Source organism: Ahaetulla prasina, chromosome 2 (genome assembly GCF_028640845.1).
Source record: "Ahaetulla prasina isolate Xishuangbanna chromosome 2, ASM2864084v1, whole genome shotgun sequence".
Classification (NCBI taxonomy): Eukaryota; Metazoa; Chordata; class Lepidosauria; order Squamata; family Colubridae; genus Ahaetulla; species Ahaetulla prasina.
Window position 1 is genome coordinate 3,601,958 of NC_080540.1, and position 21,125 is coordinate 3,623,082.

The 21,125-nt window shown below is 44.4% G+C and overlaps 2 protein-coding genes and 1 pseudogene across 2 annotated transcripts in view; all 3 read left to right on the top strand.

The window, feature by feature from the left end:
* LOC131192845 (zinc finger protein 493-like) overlaps positions 1-3,835 on the top strand; it is a 44,508-nt gene extending 40,673 nt beyond the window's left edge. Inside the window, exon 8 of the mRNA XM_058172396.1 lies at positions 455-3,835. Within this exon, the coding sequence (XP_058028379.1) occupies positions 455-1,329 (875 nt within the window). The 3' untranslated portion in view covers positions 1,330-3,835. The remainder of the gene's footprint in view (positions 1-454) is intronic.
* The window catches only part of LOC131192752 (zinc finger protein with KRAB and SCAN domains 7-like), a 94,361-nt pseudogene that overhangs the window by 40,634 nt on the left and 32,602 nt on the right, over positions 1-21,125 (top strand).
* The window catches only part of LOC131193708 (zinc finger protein 729-like), a 37,772-nt gene continuing 24,578 nt past the window's right edge, over positions 7,932-21,125 (top strand). The window contains 7 exon segments of the mRNA XM_058174186.1: positions 7,932-8,081; positions 8,717-9,306; positions 9,553-9,667; positions 13,710-13,777; positions 16,343-16,472; positions 18,710-19,372; positions 19,375-20,879. Of these exon segments, the coding sequence (XP_058030169.1) occupies positions 8,827-9,306; positions 9,553-9,667; positions 13,710-13,777; positions 16,343-16,472; positions 18,710-19,372; positions 19,375-20,879 (2,961 nt within the window). The 5' untranslated portion in view covers positions 7,932-8,081; positions 8,717-8,826.

Below are 21,125 nucleotides of genomic sequence, written 5' to 3' on the forward strand. Positions count from 1 at the left end.
GGAATTCGAATGGAATTAGAAACCCATGATAGAAACCAGTCAAATGATTGGAATCAGGAAAGCTCATCTTCCACTGATGCTCTGATGCAACAGGAGAAAATAATGAAAAAATATATCGGGAAAAGTTTGAGGCCAATCAAAGCTAAATTACAAGTAAAAGAACACTATTTAAGCCAAAACAAAGGAGAAGATGCTATAAGAAGACACAACGGACAAAGTTACAATGGGACATTCATTCCGTCTCTTGGAAATAACTTTCTTACATCTCAAAAAGTGATTGACACAGAAAAGAAGCCTTACCAATGTTTGGAATGTGGAACATGTTTTAGAACAAGCAGGCAACTTACTTCCCATGAAAGTATTCACACTGAGGAGAAGCTATACAAATACAGAGAGTCTGGTCACAGGTTCAGAAGACGTAGTAATCTTATTTCCCCTAAAAGGATCCACTCAGGAGAGAAACTGTATAAATGCATCGAGTGTGGAAAGACGTTTGCTTATAGTAGTGTACTTACTATCCACAAAAGGATCCACACAGGGGAACAACCATTTAAATGCATGGAGTGTGGAAAGACCTTTGCTCAAAGAGGTCATCTTATTTGCCATAAGAGGATCCATACAGGGGAGAAGCCGTATAAATGCATGGAGTGTGGAAAGACCTTTGCTTATAGTAATGGACTTACTCTCCACAAAATGATCCACACAGGGGAAAAACCATTTAAATGCATGGAGTGTGGAAAGACCTTTGCTCAAAGAGGTAATCTTTTTCGCCATAAGAGGATCCACACAGGGGAGAAGTCGTATAAATGCATGGAGTGTGGAAAGACCTTTACTCTGAGCAGTGGACTCACTATCCACAAAAGGATCCACACAGGAGAGAAACCCTTTAAATGCATGGAGTGTGGAAAGAACTTTGTTCAAAGTGGTCATCTTATTTGTCATAAGATGATCCACACAGGGGAGAAGCCGTATAAATGTGTGGAGTGTAGAAAGACCTTTGCTTATAGTAATAGACTTACTATCCACAAAATGATCCACACAGGAGAGAAACCGTATAAATGCATGGAGTGTGGAAAGACCTTTGCTCGAAGAGATAATCTTATTTCCCATAAGAGGATCCACACAGGGGAAAAGCCATTTAAATGCATGGAGTGTGGAAAGACCTTTGCTCGAAGAGATAATCTTATTTCCCATAAAAAGATCCACATAGGGAAGAAACCATATAAATGCATGGAATGTGGAAAGAGCTTTGCTTGGAATAGTAGTCTTACTTCTCATAAAAGGTTCCACGCTCGGAAGAAAATATATAGTAATAGCAATTCCACTTAGACTTATATACCACTCCACAATGCTTTTACAGCATTCTCTGAGCAGTTTACAAAGTCAGCATATGGTCCTCAGCAATCTTGGTCCTACTTTTACCGACCTCAGAAGGATGAAAGGCTGAATCAACCATGAGCCTATCAGCATCAAACTCTTAGCTGTGGGCAATTAGCCTATAATTCTCCATTCTAACCACTGACCCACCATGTCTCTATATTTTTATCTGTATGCATATTGTGCCTTTCTGATCCAAACGAGAGAAGGTTGCATCCAACAAAATGAAATTTAATGTGGAGAAAAGTAAGATTTTACACCTCGCAGGAAAAGCAGATTACCTGAAACCTAGCTCAAAAATAGTAACTATGGAAGGGTCCTTGGAGTCCAAATGGATGATCACTTAAGCATGAATCTCCTTTGTGCGGCAGCAGCTAGAAAAGCGAATACAATCCTTGGTTGTATAAACAGAGGCATAAAATCAAAAACACATGAAGTATTAGTACAGCTTCATAAAGCCTTAGTAAGACCACACCTGGAATATTGCATCCAGTTTGGGTCATCACATTACAAAAAAGATTTTGAAATTTTGGAAAAAGTGCAAAGAAGAGCAGCTAAGCTGATTAAAGGCCTGAAGACTAAAACAAGAACGGTTATAGGAACTGGGCATGGCTAGTCTAGTCAAGAGAAGGATCAGGGGACACAGGATAGCAGTTTTCCAATATTTGAGGGGCTGCCACAGAGAGGAAGGAGTCAAGCTATTTTCCAAGGCACCTTAAGGCCAGACAAGGAATAATGGATGGAAATTGATCAAGGAGTGATTCAACCTAGAAATAAGGAGAGATTTCCTAACAGAACAATCAACCAATGAAAAACCTATGCCAACAAATAAAGACTGTATGTAACAATTATCACATCAAGCAAGAAGAAAACCTACACACAAAATCCACCCGCGCTTTCTATAATTTTGCAATCTAAAACCATCTCTATCTATTGGACCTGATGGACTACGTGCATACTTCTTAAAAAAGCTTTCCACTGTAATTGCTGAACCTCTAAGCATAATTTTTGAAAAATCTTTCAATACCAGCCCCTTGCCCTACCAATGGTCACAAGCCAAGGTCACACCTATCTTCAAAAAGGGTGACTAGCCTAGTTGAAAATTACAGAACAATCTCTATATGTTGCGTCACCTGCGAAGTCATGGAATCAATCATTAACCAATCTAGTACCCTCCTGCTAGAGACAAACAACCTACTTTCTATCAAACAATTTGGTTTCAGAAAAAAATTATCCTGCAATCTACAACTACTACATTGCAAAAACATATGGACCACATCTCCCGATCAGGGCAAAGCAATATATGCAGTTTACATAGACTTCTGTAAAGCTCTTGATTCAGTGGTACACGACAAATTAATTCTAAAACTAAAATCCTATGGCATTTCTGGACTCCTACATAAATGGATAGCTGCCTTACTGTCAAACAGGCAACAAGTGGTCAAAATAGGAAGCATTCTATCAGGTCCTGTACCTGTTAATAGTGGTGTTCCCCAAGGCAGTGTTTTAGGTCTAACACTCTTCATACTTTACATCGGGGTAGTCAACCTTTTTATACCTACCACCCACTTTTGCATCTCTGTTAGTCGTAAAATTTTCTAACAGCCCTCCAGGGAGTTGCGCGAGTTATTCTGGGATGAGGCTCCTTTGTTTGCGGTCGCACTATAGCGCCATTTAGTTTCACTTACGTTACGTGAACTAAACTTATGCGCGGGTGATATAAATAGTATATTTTCAGAAATTTATATTGTCATGGGGAATTTTATAAAAATGTTTTATAAATAATGCTATGAATTTTTTTAAAAAAGTCAATTAAATTAAAAAAAAAAGGAAAGTGCTTATCGGACAAAACCCCTACTGCCCACCATGAAAGCTGGAACGCCCACTAGTGGGCGGTAGGGACCAGGTTGACCTTGCGATCATATTAAAAGCAATTGTGTTTTCTTCGCTGATAATGTTAAACTATTCAACACCACAGTCAATGCAACTACCCTTCAAAAAGACCTTGACTGTGTGGCAAATTGGTCTTAACAAGTGACAATTTAAAATCTCAAGAAACAAATGCTCTGTCTTGCACATTGGCAAAAAAAATCAAAACATAAAATACAAATTAGACGGACATGACCTTATAGATGAACCTCACTCTGTCAAGGACCTTGGAGCACTCATTTCTAAAGATCTAAGTGCCAGAGCCCATTGTAACAACATTGCCAAAAAGGCACTAAGGAGTTGTTAACCTAATCTTGCGTAGCTTTGTCTCTGGTAATATTGTACTACTAACTAGATCGTACAAAACACTTGCTAAACCAATCCTTCAATACAGCTCATCTCACCTACGCTGCATATCAGACATAAATACAATTGAGAGTCCAGGGATATTTCATAAGAAAAGTCCTCCACTCCATAGTTGTGTAAAAAAAGTGTTGCTTGAACTCATTTATTAAAACACAGAATAACATTGTGGAAATACCTTTGTATCTATTCCAAAGCTCCGCCGAGGGGTGGGTTCTACTTACCTTTACCTCCGGTTTGCAATGCGACCACGCATGTGCACTTGCCTCGCTCACACACGCTTCTGCAAATGCACAGAAACTTCCTGATGGCGTCTGAGTTGGTGGATGGAGCGTCCCGCCAATTCTTTCTTTCGAACTGATCTGAACCGAGGCCCCCCACTACTGGTTCCGCCACACAGGGAGCATTAAAGCAAGTAGGGTCAACTCTGAAAATGATTCTAAAGTTCCCCTCATACATATGCGCTAGTGGTTCCTGACTCTAGGGAGCGGTGCTCATCTCTGTTTTAAATCCAAAGAGCCAGCGCTGTCCAAAGACGTCTCCATGGTCATGTGGCCGGCAGGACTAAATGCCAAAGGCTCACGGAACGCTCTTACCTTCCCACCAAAGGTGGTTCCTATTTTTCTGCTTGAGTTTTTTACATGCTTTCAAACTGCTAGACTATAGCAGAATTTGGGACAAGTAACAGGAGCTCACCCCATTACGTGGCACTAGGGATTTGAACCGCTGAACTGCCAACCTTTCGATCAACAAGCTCAGCGTCTTAGCTACTGAGCCATTCCGTCCCCCCAAAATGACTAGCTGAAGCCCTATTTTTCTTGCTTTGTTTTTTAGTTGCCATACTTAAGGGCGGGAGGGGGGGGGAGACAGAATTTATGGAATGTAGAATGTTTTCCTCCAATGTGCCTGACATAACAATGATACAGCTGCTGAGAACCAAAGCCAAACAATGGCAGGAGGGAGTGCTGAGAACTTCATCCTCTGCTTGCTTGGCTAAATTATTCAATTTTGCTTTCAGCTTTGACTGAAAATATGATGTACCCAATAAACCGGATTTTTGAGGAAGCCAAGGCCTCAGAGTCTTGAATTGGTTGGGAGCATCACTCAGAACCCTGACAAGTAGTTTTATTAAGGCAAAGCGGTGCTAGGGAAATGTGGATGCATATTAAGTTCTCATAGCTAGGCAGCCTACTGGCCAACCCAGGCAGTCCCTTGTTTACTATAATTGATTAAGTAACCATTCAAAGTTACAAGCTAACATTGCAAATGATCAATCAAGAAGGAAGCTCTTTGGAAAGCAATGGGGACCAAAATAAGATAAAATTAAGAACTACTTAAAAAAATTACTTCAGTTCTTTGATGAAACGTACAGAAATGCAAATGGGAACATTCTCTGGAATATCGATAGCAAAAATAATCCAATCTGCCAATAGCTCACCGTTAAAATGAAGGGTCCTTGGTGCTCTCTGACTTGATTGTTTTGTTGCAGACGTTTCATTACCCAAACTAGGGAACATTATCAGTGCACCAACCAACCTGAGGGCTTCAAGGACCCCTCAATCCAACCTGTGTCCGCTGTGTCAAATTAAGATCTAAGCCAATCAGTATGAATGTAGAAACACGAAACCTTTTTAGGTCAAAGACCTCTTATTGACGGGGGCAGAGATCGACTGCGAGGCCCCTCACTTGTGGGGTGCCTCAGGGGTCAATTCTCTCGCCTCTCCTGTTCAATGAAGCCGTTGGGCGAGGTCATCAGTGGCTTTGGGGTGAGTTACCAACTGTATGCTGATGACACTCAGCTGTACTTCTTCACCCAGGGCCACCCCAATGAAGCTGTTGAAGTGCTGTCCCGGTGCCTGGAAGCTGTACGGGTCTGGATGGGGAGAAACAGACTCGGGCTCAATCCATCCAAGACGGAGTGGCTGTGGATGCCAGCACCCCGGTACAGTCAACTGCAACCGCAGCTGACTGTTGGGGGCGAGTCACTAGCTCCATCAGAAAGGGTGCGCAACTTGGGCGTTCTCCTGGATGGACGGCTGTCATTTGAAGATCATTTGGCGGCCGTCTCCAGGAGAGCTTTTTACCAGGTTCGCCTGGTTTGCCAGTTGCGCCCCTTTCTTGACCGGGATGCCTTATGCACGGTCACTCACACTCTAGTCACTTCCCGTCTGGATTATTGTAATGCTCTCTACATGGGGCTACCCCTGAAGTGCACTCGGAGGCTTCAGTTAGTCCAGAATGCAGCTGCGCGGGTGATTGAGGGAGCCACACGCTGCTCCCGGGTAACACCACTCCTGCGCAGTTTGCACTGGCTACCTGTGGTCTTTCGGGTGTGCTTCAAAGTGTTGGTTACCACCTTTAAAGCGCTCCATGGCTTAGGGCCCGGGTACTTACGGGACCGCCTGCTGTTACCCTATGCCTCCCACCGACCCGTACGCTCACACAGAGAGGGTCTTCTCAGGGTGCCGTCCGCCAAGCAATGTCGGCTGGTGGCCCCCAGGGGAAGGGCCTTCTCTGTGGGGGCTCCCACCCTCTGGAACGAACTTCCCCCTGGTTTGCGTCAACTACCTGACCTTCGGACCTTTCGCCACGAATTGAAAACGTACTTGTTCATCCAAGCGGGACTGGCTTGATTTTTAACTTTTAATTTTTAAATTCTGAAATTTGAATTTTAATAATTTTAAATTGGGGTACTGTGTTTTATTGGGGTCAATTTGACGGTTTTACATTTAAACTTTTAAATTTTTCGGCCATCATATAATATGTTATCTTAATTTGTTGTTTTAATATTGTATATTGTATATTTTTAATTTGGCTGTACACCGCCCTGAGTCCTTCGGGAGAAGGGCGGTATAAAAGTCTAAATAATAAATAAATAAATAAATAAATTATGATGAGATGGACTAATGACAGATGTCAATGTAGTGTGTGGAAAAAGCTTCCGGGTTAAAAATTTGTTTTTCACAGAAGAGCCAGAATGAACAGAAGCTGAAACAAATGCACGGGGAAAATATATTTTTCAAGCATTAGGGCCATATTCTTGTCTTTTTATGGTTTGCCATAACATTAAGGTAACTTAAAATTAAATAAGTATCAGTCGTGTAGTTACTTGCTAAACCTGCAAAAAGTTCTCTTCGTTGCATGATTAAAAATTAGTAACCCACAAAAGTCTTTGGATGGTCTGGGGAGCATATTTCAGCTGTTGCTCAGTTGAAGCTTTTTTTTCAAATATGGATTATTAAAGGTTCAGTGTCAAACTGGAGAAAAAAATAAAGAAAAACCAGACGTTACCTCCATTTTTTGAAGTGGATTTATAACCACTTTTCCATCCTTTTAAATTTTGTTTTTCTCACTGTAGCTAAACTCTGGGTGTCAACTCCAAATCTGGCCGAATGTTTTCATAGCAATGGAGCCTTCAGCTTTTCTTGTCTTGCTTTTCCATTTTCTTTTTCATTTATGGTCTAATGATATATCCCTGCATTAAATGCTCCAAGGGGCTCAAACTTCCCAGTCACATTTCTTGAGGTGAATTTCCTACTCAATCCCTATGTAAAAATGGGTTTTCCTCATCATAGTTTAGCTTTCTATTCCTTTTTCAGGACCTTCCTTTTCTTTCACCAGAAGAGGCTGGAGGGGTCTCTGCCCTTTCATCTCCTCCCTTTGCTGAGAGGCTGAGCGAATGATTTCAGAAGGACCCCTGTATGTATTGAATTAAAGAAATAAAAAACAAATGCATAAAAATCATTTCCTTGATTGTGGCTTTGCTGCCTGTGTCCCATCTTCCTCCACTTAAGACCAGAGTTTGCAACAACTGCAAGACACAAGCTGTGTTTCCCAGAGAGCCTCCTGGTCCTTCTCTTCTGACCGCCCGGCTGTTTCTGACAGGATTTGGTCCCTTTTGAGGCCTCCCACAATCTTGGCTGAGCCTTCAGGGCGGCTGTTCTTGAGGGAAGCGAGTTCAAATCCTCCAGAGAGATATTTTTCTCCATCTCCACAGATGGTTCCTGGGCAGGAAGATGGAGAATGTGCCGCCTCTGAAAACCACAAAGCTTTTCCTGGGCAGGGAGGAATTGTGAAGGGCTTTCCCCCCTAGTCCCGTGTCCATTATCTCTACCCTCTCCTTTCCCCTCAGGCGCGCTCCTCTTTCCCGCCCTCTCTACAATCCTGGCACTCTGCCCTTAATCCACCAGGGGGAGCCCGCTGCTAAGAAAAGGTAACGACAGGCGGTTCCCGATTGGTCCATTGGAGGACGAACGTCACAGCTGCCTTTCCAGAGGAAGCGGCGACGGGAGTTGCGTCACAAACGCTTGCCGCTCTAGGACGTCACACTCGCTCTCCTTAACCCCGGAGTTCCGCAGGAGATGCAGAGGCTGCAGGAGGGTCTGGCAGGCAGAGCGCCAGACGTGCCCCTGGTGAGGGGTGTGTGTGGCTGTTCACAGGCCGAGGGAGGTGGATAAGGAAGAGACCGACTGGTCTGGGAGCCTGGTTAGGTGGCTCAGTGGCTAAGATGTTGAGCTTGTAGATCAGAAAGGTCGGCAGTTTGGGGGTTGAAATCCCTAGTGTAGGTCTCCTGGGTGAGTAGGGGCTCGGGCTAGATGACTTCCAAGGTCCCTTCCAACTCTGTTACTGTTTCCCCGGGTCCCATGCTCCCCAGCCGCCCTCCCCATGCAGGGGACGCAGGGAATGCCGGGAAGGCGGTGGGGATCCGGAGAGCCGTTCTCGCCCCATGTCCAGGGAAGTGACCAAGTAGGGGAAAAGAAGGGTTTGCCTTGCAGAGACTCAGCAGGAGAGGAGAGAAGCTGGGTGAGGAGGAGGCAGGATTCGCACCCAGTTTCCCGAGGGCCTGATCTTCTGCAGCCCGGGTTGTCTGCGGAGGAGGAGAGAAGCTTGGCAGCCTCTCCAGCTGCCTCCTTCCCAGCCCTGCTTTGAGGACCTTGGCCCTGCACTGGGATAACCTACTTGGGTCTCCGGGCAGGTTGGGTGAAAGTTGTTTAGTGACTAAATTCTACTTTCTAATTTTTGGCGTTGATTTTTCTTTCCATCTCAGATACAGAAACTTGAAGCCATTTGAAATCTTTGCAAGCAAAATTTTCTCTTCGAAAAAAAAAGAGCAGAATAACTTAGAGGGATCAGTCCTGCAGCACCAGAAATGGTTCTATGAAGGAAAAGGCACCTGGAGTCCCACCAGAGCCATTTGGAGTTGCTCTGCAAGAGAGAGAAAGGATGGAGACACAACCTTTTGGAAAGGAGGAAACCGGAAAAGGCCCTTCAGCTGCTCAGCCTGAGAGCTGTGGGGAGATCTGGACAAGAGCTGGGCAGAAGATCCTGGTGGAGGAAAGCATCCTCCCTTCAGAAGTTCAGCCCTGGAATTTCATCCAATATCAAGAGGCTGAAGGTCCTCGAAGATTTTGCGGCCGCCTCCATGACTTTAGTAGGCGATGGCTAAGATCAAAAAAGTGCAGCAAAGCCCAGATGCTGGATCTGGTGGTTCTGGAGCAGTTCCTGGCTCTCCTGCCCCCAGAGATGGAGAGCTGGGTGCGGGAGTATGGAGCAGAGACCAGCTCCCAGGCGGTGGCCCTGGTGGAAGGCTTCTTCCTGAGCCAGGCGGAAGAGCAGAAGGAGCAGGTGGAGTTGCAGGTGAGAGCTCAAAAGAGAGTAGATAATCCATTTGAATGCTTCACTCCTCCTTCCCAAACCTCTCTGACATTCATAATGGGTGGTGATGTCCCACCAATTCTTGTAGGACATTGTTCCATTGTTTTCTCACTCAACCACACTGATGGATATTGGGGGCTTTGAGGTTGTGTTTCGAATATAGGAATCCACTTTACGTCATGTGATGTACATTAATTCTGCTTCTTTCTTCCTTTCTCTTATTGGAAGTGCTGCACTGTGGAGGTCAGAGATCCTGAGGGAAAGAGGAATCCATCAAATCCCTCTCAGGAACTATTTTTTAGGAAGATCCCTTGGGAGGATCAAAGTCAGGAGACCTCAGGAGGTAATTGAAGATCCTCCGATTACCCATCTGTCTTACCTTCGCTCTCTCTTCTCTTCTATAGAATACCTCCCTCTATTTATAGTTCTCCAGACTAATTGCATCTTCAGATAATCGCCCAGGGACCCTCTTTAGGTGAGCCTCCTCCTCCTGGGAAGGGAGAGATTGAGGTCCACCTGAAGGGGCCTGCTGAGGAATTTCTGGATTTTCTGTTAGACAAAATCGCTCAATTTTGTTCCCAGTTGGATGCCAGTGTGGTTGCTGATCTGGTGGAAGCCCCTGAGGCAGGTTCTTGCTTTGTTATCTGGAAACAGTTTCACCCTGTTGCTCCTGAGGAAGTAGACAGGATCCTAGGGGGCATGCATGCAAGCACTTGTGTTTTAGATCCATGTCCCTCCTGGCTTGTAAAAGCTTCCTGGGAGGTGACAGGTGGGTGGATGCTGGCGGTCATTAATGCTTCCCTACAGGAGGGGGCAGTGCCCCAGCACTTTAAGGAGGCTCTGGTCCACCCTCCTCTTAAGAAGCCATTGCTGGATTCCACCCTGTTGCAAAATTTCCAATCAGTCTCCAGTCTTCCCTTTTTGGGGAAGGTGGTTTAGAATGTGGTTGCGCGGCAACTCCAGGGGCTTTGGGATGAAACGGATTATCTAGACCCCTACCAGTCAGGATTCAGGCCTGGATTTGGGACAGAAATGGCATTGGTCACGCTTTTCGATGATCTCTGGAGAGAGTGGGATGGGGATAGTGCATCCATGCTTGCTCTAATTGACCTCTTGGTGGCTTTCAATACCATCAGCCATGGTATTCTCCTGGGGCGGCTTCAAGGGATGACAGTGTTTTGTTTTGTTTTAATTTGAATTTATATCCCGCCCTTCTCCGAAAACTCAGGGCGGCTTACATTGTGTAAGGCAGTGGGAGGCCTTGTGCTATCTAGGCTCACTTCCTTCCTCTGCAGCCGCTCTTAGTCAGTGCTGATAGGAAGGGAGAGATCCAGCCCTCATCCATTGCTTTGCCGGGCTCTGCAGGGCTCCGTACTCTCACCACTCCCGTTCAAGATTTATATGGAGCCACTGGGTGAGATCATTTGCCAGCATGGACTGAGGTATCACCAATATACAGATGATACTCAGCTGAATGTCTCAGCCCGTGGTGTCCTCCTGTCGCAGTGCCTGAGGCTGTTAAGGGCTGGATGGGGAGCAACCAGTTGAAACTAAACCCTGGCAAGACCAAATGGCTCTGGGGTTGGGGTTCATTGGCCAAAGGAGAATTACCACCTCTGGTCTTGGATGGGGTGGCACTACCCCAAATTACACCCAGACCCTGTGCGTAATCTGTGGATCCAGGCGGGATGTCAGAGAGCCATCTTGTTGAGACTATTTGGGATGAGTTTGACCCTGTGGCTCCCGAGGACATGGACAGGTTGCTGGATAGGTTGAACGCCACCACATGTTTACTGGACCCGTGTCCCTCCTGGTTGGTGCTGGCCGCACAGGAGGTGACACAAGGCGGGCTACAGGGGATTACGAATGCTTCTTTGTTGGAGGGGGTCTTTCCGGCCACCTTGAAAGAGGCGGTGGTGAGGCCTCTCCTCAAGAAGCCTTCCCTGGACCCAGCTGTTTTAGGTAATTATCGTCTGGTCTCCAACCTTCGCTTCGCGGCGAAGGTTGTAGAGAGTGTGGTGGCATGTCAGCTACCCCAGTACCTGGAGGAAACCGTCTATCTAGACCCGTTCCAGTCCGGTTTTCGGCCCGGTTACAGCACTGAGACGGCTTTGGTCGCATTGGTGGATGATCTCTGGAGGGCCAGGGATAGGGGTTATTCCTCTGCCTTGGTCCTATTAGACCTCTCAGCGGCTTTTGATACCATCGACCATGGTATCTTGCTGCACCGGTTGGAGGGATTGGGAGTGGGAGGCACCGTTTATCGGTGGTTCTCCTCCTATCTCTCCGATCAGTCGCAGATGGTGTTGACGGGGGGACAGTGGTCGGCCCCGAGACGCCTCACTTGTGGGGTGCCTCAGAGGTCGATTCTCTCACCCCTCTTGTTCAACATCTATATGAAGCCGCTGGGTGAGATCATCAGTGGCTTCGGTGTGAGGTACCAGCTGTACGCTGATGACACCCAGCTGTACTTTTCCACACCGGCCACCCCAATGAAGCTATCGAGGTGTTGTCCCGGTGTCTGGAAGCCGACGGGTCTGGATGGGGAGAAACAGGCTCAAGCTCAATCCTCCAAGACGGAGTGGCTGTGGATGCCGGCATCCCGGTACAGTCAGCTGCAGCCGGCTGACTGTTGGGGCAGTCATTGGCCCCAATGGAGAGGGTGCGCAACTTGGGCATTCTCCTGGATGGACGGCTGTCTTTCAAAGACCATTTGACGGCCGCCTCCAGGAGAGCTTTTACCAGGTTCGCCTGGTTCGCCAGTTGCGCCTTTCTAGACCGGGATGCCCTATGCACGGTCACTCATGCTCGTGACATCTCGCCTGGATTACTGCAATGTTTCTCACATGGGGCTCCCTTGAGGAGCACCCGGAGACTCCAGGTAGTTCAGAATGCAGCTGCGGGTGATAGAGGAGCCCTCGTGGCTCCCACATAACACCTCTCCGCAGACTGCACTGGCTGCCTGTGGCCTTCGGGTGCGCTTCAAGGTTTTGGTAATGATAGACACATCTTTTTGTTTGTTTGTTTACATTTATACGCCTTCTCCAAGACTCAGGCGGCTTACAGTGTATAAGGCAATAGTCTCATTCTATTTGTATATTTTACAAAGTCAACTTATTGCCCCCAACAATCTGGGTCCTCATTTTACCTACCTTATAAAGGATGGAAGGCTTCCAACTTGGGCCAACTCTGAATTAGTGCAATAACCTTCCAGAGCTTCACACATCTATTTATCTGCGCAGGACTGGACTAGAATTTTTAAATTTTTAAATGTTTAAATTTTAAATCTGGTTTTAAATGGGGTTTTATTATTTATATTTCTATTTTAAATATTCGGCCTATGTAATAAGTTTTTTAAATTAATGTTTTACTCTGTATATATATATGTTTTTATATGGCTGTAAACCGCCCTGAGTCCCTAGGGAGATAGGGTGATATAAAAGTGTGAATAAATAAATAAATAAATAAATGGCCAGGAGGGCCTTTGCACAACTATGGGTTGTGCGCCAGTTACACCCCTTCCTGGATGGACAATCCCTACTCATTCCCTAATCACTTCCTGTCGTGACTATTCAACGCGTTCTACATGGGGCTCCCCTTCAAGAGCATCTGGAAGCTCCACTTGGTGCAAAACACAGCGGCCCGCATGGTTTTCTGCAGACCCTGCTGTGCACATGTATCACCTCTCCTGCAGGAACTGCATTGACTGCCAATTTGCTTTTGAGTGCAATTCAAGGTTCTGGTTGTCACCTTTAAAGCCCTTCGTGTTTTGGGACTGGGTTATCTGAGGACTGGACTAGAATTTTAAATTTTAAATGTTTAAATTTTAAATCTGGTTTTAAATGGGGTTTTATTATTTATATTTCTATTTTAAATATTCGGCCTATGTAATAAGTTTTTTAAATTAATGTTTTACTCTGTATATATATATGTTTTTATATGGCTGTAAACCGCCCTGAGTCCCTAGGGAGATAGGGTGATATAAAAGTGTGAATAAATAAATAAATAAATAAATGGCCAGGAGGGCCTTTGCACAACTATGGGTTGTGCGCCAGTTACACCCCTTCCTGGATGGACAATCCCTACTCATTCCCTAATCACTTCCTGTCGTGACTATTCAACGCGTTCTACATGGGGCTCCCCTTCAAGAGCATCTGGAAGCTCCACTTGGTGCAAAACACAGCGGCCCGCATGGTTTTCTGCAGACCCTGCTGTGCACATGTATCACCTCTCCTGCAGGAACTGCATTGACTGCCAATTTGCTTTTGAGTGCAATTCAAGGTTCTGGTTGTCACCTTTAAAGCCCTTCGTGTTTTGGGACTGGGTTATCTGAGGAAGTCAATAAATATTTTGTTAATTTATTTTGAATTACTTATTCCTTACAGAAAAAGAAAGAATGGAATTTTCTGATTTTTCCGACGGCGATCAAATAGCGGCTGAACCTCTAAATCAAGTAAGAAAGGGAAAAGTTATTAGATTTGTATTCTCACCTTCAGGAAATAAAGTGAGTGTGCAGAGTTCTCCCTCCTTCTCCCCCTCCCCTTGTTTGGACTGGGTTATTTTTGTGACCTTCCACAACATGGACAGCAGACTAGCAGGTTGAAGTTGATGTCAGTCAACATAACTTCCTCTGGTTGTCTAATTCTGCTAGGTACTCCTTCAACTTTGCATTTACAAGAAGCAATTTTTAAAAATCCTTCAAGAATTAGGAATCAATGTATCACAATGGGAGGAACTGCTAGACCTCCGTTCTTTTTGTAATTTATCAACCTCATAAGTGCAGATTAACAGAGTTGGAAGGGACCTTGTAGGTCATCTAGTCCAGGGATCCTAGTCCTAGCCATCAGTGGTCTAGACCAGGGGTCCCCAACCTTTTGGACCTCAGAGACCATGGACCACTAATATGAATCCAGCGCGCCACTTGCTGAAGCGCCTGGACTCCCAGTGACGGGATGGGGTCCTTCAGGCACTCTCCCTCCTCTCTTTCTCTCTCCCACCTTTTTCTCTCTCTCCCCCTTTCTCTTTCTCTCCTTCTCACTCATTCTCTTTCCCCTGTCTCTCTTTCTCTCCCTCTCTCTCCTCCACAATTTCTCTTTCTCTCTCTCCCCCCTCTCTCCCACTTATTCTCTTTCTCTTTCTCATTCTCTCTCTGTCTGATTCTCTCTGATTCTCTGTCTCTTTCTCTGTCTCTCATTCTCTCTTACTCTGATTCTCTCTCTATTTCTCTTTCTGTCTCTTTCATTCTCTCTCTTTTTCTCTATTTCATTTGCCGCGGCATCAGCATTCTGCCTCGGTATATTTGCACCAGCCGGTGGAGCAAAGCAGCCCTCGTCTCCTGCCGCTTGGGACTCGGAGCAGTAAACAGTGTCTGGTCAGAGGAGCAGGTGGATTTTGCTCCCCATTTGGATGCCAGATTGGTCCCCTGCAAGCTCTCGTCTCTCGAGGAGCCCGGCCAAAGTTTCCCTCGCCACTTCAGCGAGCACTCCTCAAGAGCCGAGAGCTTGCAGGGGGCTGATCTGGCATCCACAATAGAGAGCAAAATCTGGCTGCTCCCCAGACCAGTTGCCATTTACCACTCCGAGTCCCAAGTGGCAGGAGACAAGGGCTGCTTTACGCCACTGTCTGGGCAAATATACTGAGGCGGAATGCTGATGCTGAGGCAAATGAAATAGAGAAAAAGAGAGAGAACTTCCGCAAGTGCAAGTAGTGCTTTGCTCCCGCAGCTTCCAGCCATCGCAATTGCTTCTTTGCGCCGCTTGCACCGCAGCTCCTTCTCCAGGGTGCACCGGCAAAAATACGAATATTTCTTCACGGACCACCAAAATTTTCTCGCCAACCACCAGTGGTCCAAGGACCACTGAATGGTGACCACTGATCTAGTTGGAGCAGCACATCATTTCTGACAGTTGGCAGTCTAGTCTCTTCTTGAAAGCTCCCAGTGATGAAGCTCCCACTTCTGAAGGAAACTTCTGTTCCATTGTTTGATTGCTTTCACTGTCAGAAAATGTTGTCAACAATAACAACAACAGCAACAGAGTTGGAAGGGACCTTGGAGATCTTCTAGTCCAACCCCCTGCCCAGGCAGGAAACCCTACACCATTTCAGACAAATGGTTATCCAACTTTTTTTTTTTATTTCCAGTGTTGGAGCACTCACAACTTCTGCAGGCAAGGTGTTCCGCTGATTAATTGTTCTCTCTGTCAGGAAATTTCTCCTTAGTTCTAAGTTGCTTCTCTCCTTCATTAATTTCCACCCATTGCTTCTTGTTCTACCCTCAGGTGCTTTGGAGAATAGTTTGACTCCCACTTCTCTGTGGCAACCCCTGAGATATTGGAACACTGCTATCATGTCTCCCCTAGTCCTTCTTTTCATTTCCTAGTCCTTCTTTTCATTAAACTATAATTAAACTAGACATACCGAGTTCCTGCAACCGTTTTTCATATGTTTTACCCTCCATTCTCCTAATCAGCTTGGTTGCTCTTCTCTGCTCTCTTTCTAGAGTCTCAGGAACTTTTTTACATCATGGCAACCAATACTGGATGCAATGTTCCTAAGTGTGGTCTTACCAAGGCATTATAAAGTGGTACTAACACTTCATGTGATCCTGATTCTATCCCTCTCTTAATGCAGACTATGATTCTATTGTTTTTTTTTTGGGGGGGGGGCAAGTGTAGCACACTTCTGGTTCTCATTTAGCGACTGTCCACTAGGACTCCAAGATCCCTGTTGCACTTTCTACTGTTGAGCCAGGTATCACTTATTCTGTGCCAGTGCATTTGGTTTTTCTTTCCTAAATGTAGCACATTACATTTCTCAGCATTGAATTTCATTTTGTTAGAAGGTGCCAATCTGTCAATCCTTCTATGTGTTGAGCCTAGCTTCTGAAGTGTTGGTATTCCTGTCAATTTGGTCTTGTCTGCAAATGTGATGAGTTCCCTCTCTTTCTCCTTGTCTAAATCATTGATGAAGATGAAGAGACCTTGCGAATCCTCCTGTTCTGTTCTTTTTCCATGTCCAGGAGAGTCTTGTGTCCTTCGAGGAGGTGGCTGTGTATTTCTCAGAGGAGGAATGGTCTCACCTGGATCCTGACCAAAAAGCGCTGCATTCGGAAGTCATGCTTGAAAACCATAGGAACGTGGTCTCTCTGGGTAAGAGTTCTCTAGTCCCCAATCAGAGAGTTGAAAAAGACAGATTAGTGATTTTTTTAATAAAAACTAACTATAATCAGATATCATCTCCTGGAAGGGAAAATGAAAGTATCTGGCCTTCTGGTACCTCAAGGAAGTTAAGAGTCAATGTCTTTTTGCTTAGATGCTTTTGGGCCATTCCTTATCTGTATTTTTCCATTTGTATTTGAACTTATCTGTGGAGGCTGAGAAAAATGGGGTGTGCTTTCACGTGACCTCTCGAGGTCATGTGAGAAGAATGTGTTGTCATTTGTCCTCTGAAACCTCCCCAGATTGTGTGAGAACAGAACTTCCATGCTCAGCCAATGGAGGAGGATTCCCCAATCCAATTGAAGAACAAAGGCCTCACGAAGTGTGCCTCAGAGCATTCTAGGGTACAGGTGATCCCCAGGTTACAACAGTTCACTAAGCGACAGTTCTAATTTATGACCTAGCCCTCTCCCAAGTACTTAAGACTCAGTCCTGAAATTACAAATGTTACAGCACTACAGCCGTCATTCATACTTACAAATGACAGCAGAGGCATTGCAACAACAATCACCCTACCTGTACCCCCCCTCACCCTGCTGGGACTTACTTTACAAGGATGTAGCGAGTTGTCAGTTCCTTTGCCTGCTTGGGTGCATACAGAGGCCTAAAGTAGTGAGAGAGACGCAAGATCAATAGTGGGAAATCTGGCACTAGTGATCTCACATGAACTCACACTACATAGCTTTAGGCCTCTGTTCTCTGCTAACCAAGGTCTGCATGAGTTCCAGGGCAAAATGCTTTGGAAACAAAGGGAAGGCCCTGTCGTGCAGTCCTCAGTTTGTAGGGAACACAGGACTAACGTACTGCAGTGTGAGATCTTGCACTTCTCGTCTTGTGTGATCTCACACTAAAGTAGTTTAGGCCTCCGTTCTCTACAAACGTAAGCCTGTACCAGATCCAGCCAAAATGCCCTTGCCAACCAATGAGTACTTTGGGGCAGCGAAATAGTCATTCTTGAAGCCTCCCAATCTTTCCAGTCTCAGTACAAAGATATTTACAAGCTAATGGAAGGCTTCACGCAAGGGACTTCGCTCTAAAGTCTCATCGCTGGGATCAAGGAACGAGCCGAGTGGAAGTCCTGCCTGCCAGACAGACGCCATGGAGCAGCTGCTCCAAGGTACCGGGGAAGAAAGAGCTTGTTTCAAAATTGTTTCAGTTCTCTCAGGTCTCTGCTGAAATTAACCCACCCCAATAAATCTTAACTTTTCTCCTTATTCCTCTTTGGATGTTTTCCCTGATTATTCCGTGGCTTAAAACAGACTTTCGAGTGAGATTTGCAGATTTTTAGATAATTGTAAAGAAAGAGATGTTTTCTAGATATTTTCAAAGCTTTCAGGACTCACAAATATAGAAATCATTCTATCTATATCATGCAAACAAAACATAACGGAATTTTGGAAAAATTCAGAAGGAAATTCACTTGCCTTTGTATGATTTAATCTTTTGGTCTAACCTTGTTATCATTTTCATTTCTCTTTTGTTTTTAAGGTAATAATGGGCAGGAGAATCAAGATTCCTGGGAACTGTTTCAAGTGAGCAATGCTAAAGATGGAATGGGAAAGTTTGGAATTCAAATGGAATTTGAAAGCCATGAGAGAAACCAGTCAAATAATTGGAATCAGGATAGCCCATCTTCCACCGATGCTCCGATGCAAAACTTTCTTGCCCAACAGGAGAAAATAAGGAAAAAATATATTGGGAAAAGTTTAAAGCCAATCAAAGCTAAGTTACAAGTAAAAGAACACTATTTAAGACAAAACAAAGGAGAAGATGCTATAGGAAGACGCAACGGACAAAGTTACAATGGGACATTCATTCCTTCTCTTGGAAATAAGTTCCTTACATCTCAAAAAGTGATTGACACGAAAGAGAAGCCTTACAAATGTTTGGAATGTGCATCATGTTTTAGAACAAGCAGGCAACTTACTTCCCATGAAAGGATTCACACTGGGGAGAAGCTATACAAATGCAGAGAGCCTGGTAACAGGTTCAGAAGTCGTAGTAATCTTATTTCCCATAAAAAGATCCACTCAGGAGAGAAGCCATATAAATGCAAACAAAACATAACGGAATTTTGGAAAAATTCAGAAGGAATTTCACTTGATTTTGTATGGTTTGATCTTTTTCTCTAACCTTGTTATCATTTTCATTTCTCTTTTGCTTTGAAGGTAATAATGGTCAGAAGAATCAAGATTGCTGTGAACTGTTCCAAGTGATCAATGCTAAAGATGGAACGGGAAAGTTTGGAATTCGAACGGAATTAGAAACCCATGATAGAAACCAGTCAAATGATTGGAATCAGGAAAGCTCATCTTCCACCGATGCTCCGATGCAAAACTTTCTTGCCCAACAGAAAAAAATAAGGAAAAAATATATTGGGAAAAGTTTGAAGCCAATCAAAGCTAAATTACAAGTAAAAGAACACTATTTAAGCCAAAACAAAGAAGAAGATGGTATAAGAAGACACAACGGACAAAGTTACAATGAGACATTCGTTCCTTCTCTTGGAAATAAGTTCCTTACACCTCAAAAAATGATTGACGCAAAAGAAAAGCCTTACCAATGTTTGGAATGTGGAACATGTTTTACAACAAGCAGGCAACTTACTTCCCATGAAAGGATTCACACTATGGAGAAGCTATACAAATGCAGAGAGTCTGGTAACAGGTTCAGAAGACGTAGTAATCTTATTTCCCATAAAAGGATCCACTCAGGAGAGAAACCGTATAAATGCGTGCAGTGTGGAAAGACCTTTGCTCAAAGAGGTCATCTTACTTCCCATAAGAGGATTCACACAGGGGAAAAGCCATTTAAATGCCTGGAGTGGAAAGACCTTTGCTCAAGAGGTCATCTTATTTCCATAAGAGGATCCACACAGGAGAGAAACCGTATAAATGCATGGAGTGTGGAAAGACCTTTGCTCAAAGAGGTTATCTTATTTCCCATAAGAGGATCCACACAGGGGAGAAGCCGTATAAATGCCTGGAGTGTGGAAAGACCTTTGCTCAAAGAGGTCATCTTATTCGCCATAAGACAATCCACACAGGGGAGAAGCCATATAAATGCACGGAGTGTGGAAAGACATTTGCTTATAGTAATGGACTTACTATCCATAAAATGATCCACACAGGGGAAAAACCATTTAAATGCATGGAGTGTGGAAAGACCTTTGCTCAAAGAGGTAATCTTATTTCCCATAAGAGGATCCACACAGGAGAGAAACCGTATAAATGCATGGAGTGTGGAAAAACCTTTGCTCAGAACAGTGGACTTACAATCCACAAAAAGATCCACACAGGTGAGAAGCCATTTAAATGCATGGAATGTGGAAAGACCTTTGCTTGTAATAGTCAATTTACTAGCCATAAGAAGATCCACACAGGAGAGAAACCATATAAATGCAGGGAGTGTGGAAAGACCTTTGCTCAGAGCAGTGGACTTACTATCCACAAAAAGATCCACACAGGTGAGAAGTCATTTAAATGCATGGAATGTGGAAAGACCTTTGCTTGTAATAGTCAACTTACTAGCCATAAGAAGATCCACACGGGGGAGAAGCCATATAAATGCATGGAGTGTGGAAAGACCTTTGCTCAGAGCAGTGGACTTACTATCCACAAAAAGATCCACACAGGTGAGAAGTCATTTAAATGCATGGAATGTGGAAAGACCTTTGCTTGTAATAGTCAACTTACTATCCACAAAAAGATCCACACAGGGGAGAAGCCATATAAATGCATGGAGTGTGGAAAGACCTTTGCTCGAAGATATCACCTTAATTGCCATACAATGAGCCACACAGGGGAGAAACCATATGAATGCATGAATTGTGGAAAGACATTTGCTCGAAAGCATAGTCTTAGTTGCCATAACAATATCCACACAGGAGAGAAACCATATAAATGCATGGGGTGCGGAACGACCTTTGCTCGAAGAGATCATCTTATTTCCCATAAGAGGATCCACACAGGAGAGAAACCATATAAATGCATGGAGTGTGGAAAGACATTTGCTTATAAAGGTAATCTTATTTGCCATAAGATAATCCACACAGGGGAAAAGCCATATAAATGCATGGAGTGTGGAAAGACCTTTGCTCAAAAAGGTAATCTTATTTGCCATAAGATGATCCACACAGGAGAGAAACCATATAAATGCATGAATTGTGGAAAGACATTTGCTTGGAAATCTGGTCTTATTTGCCATAACAAAATCCACACAGGAGAGAAACTATATAAATGCATGGAATGTGGAAAGAGTTTTGTTCAGAGTTGTCATCTTACTTCTCATAAAAGGATCCACACTCGGAAGAAAATATGTAGTAATAGCAATTCCACTTAGACTTATATACCACTCCACAATGCTTTTACAGTATTCTCTGAGCAGCTTACAAAGTCAACATATGGTCCCCAGCAATCTGGGTCCTCCTTTTACCGACCTCAGAAGGTGACAATTATGTAAAATTAATAATGATGTTTTGGGGAATGGAGGGAAAAATAGTGTAATAAATTGGGATAAGAGGGAAATGAGTCTTACTATGCAGAGGAAAAGTTATTTTTTGTTTTTTTGTTTTTAAGAATAAGG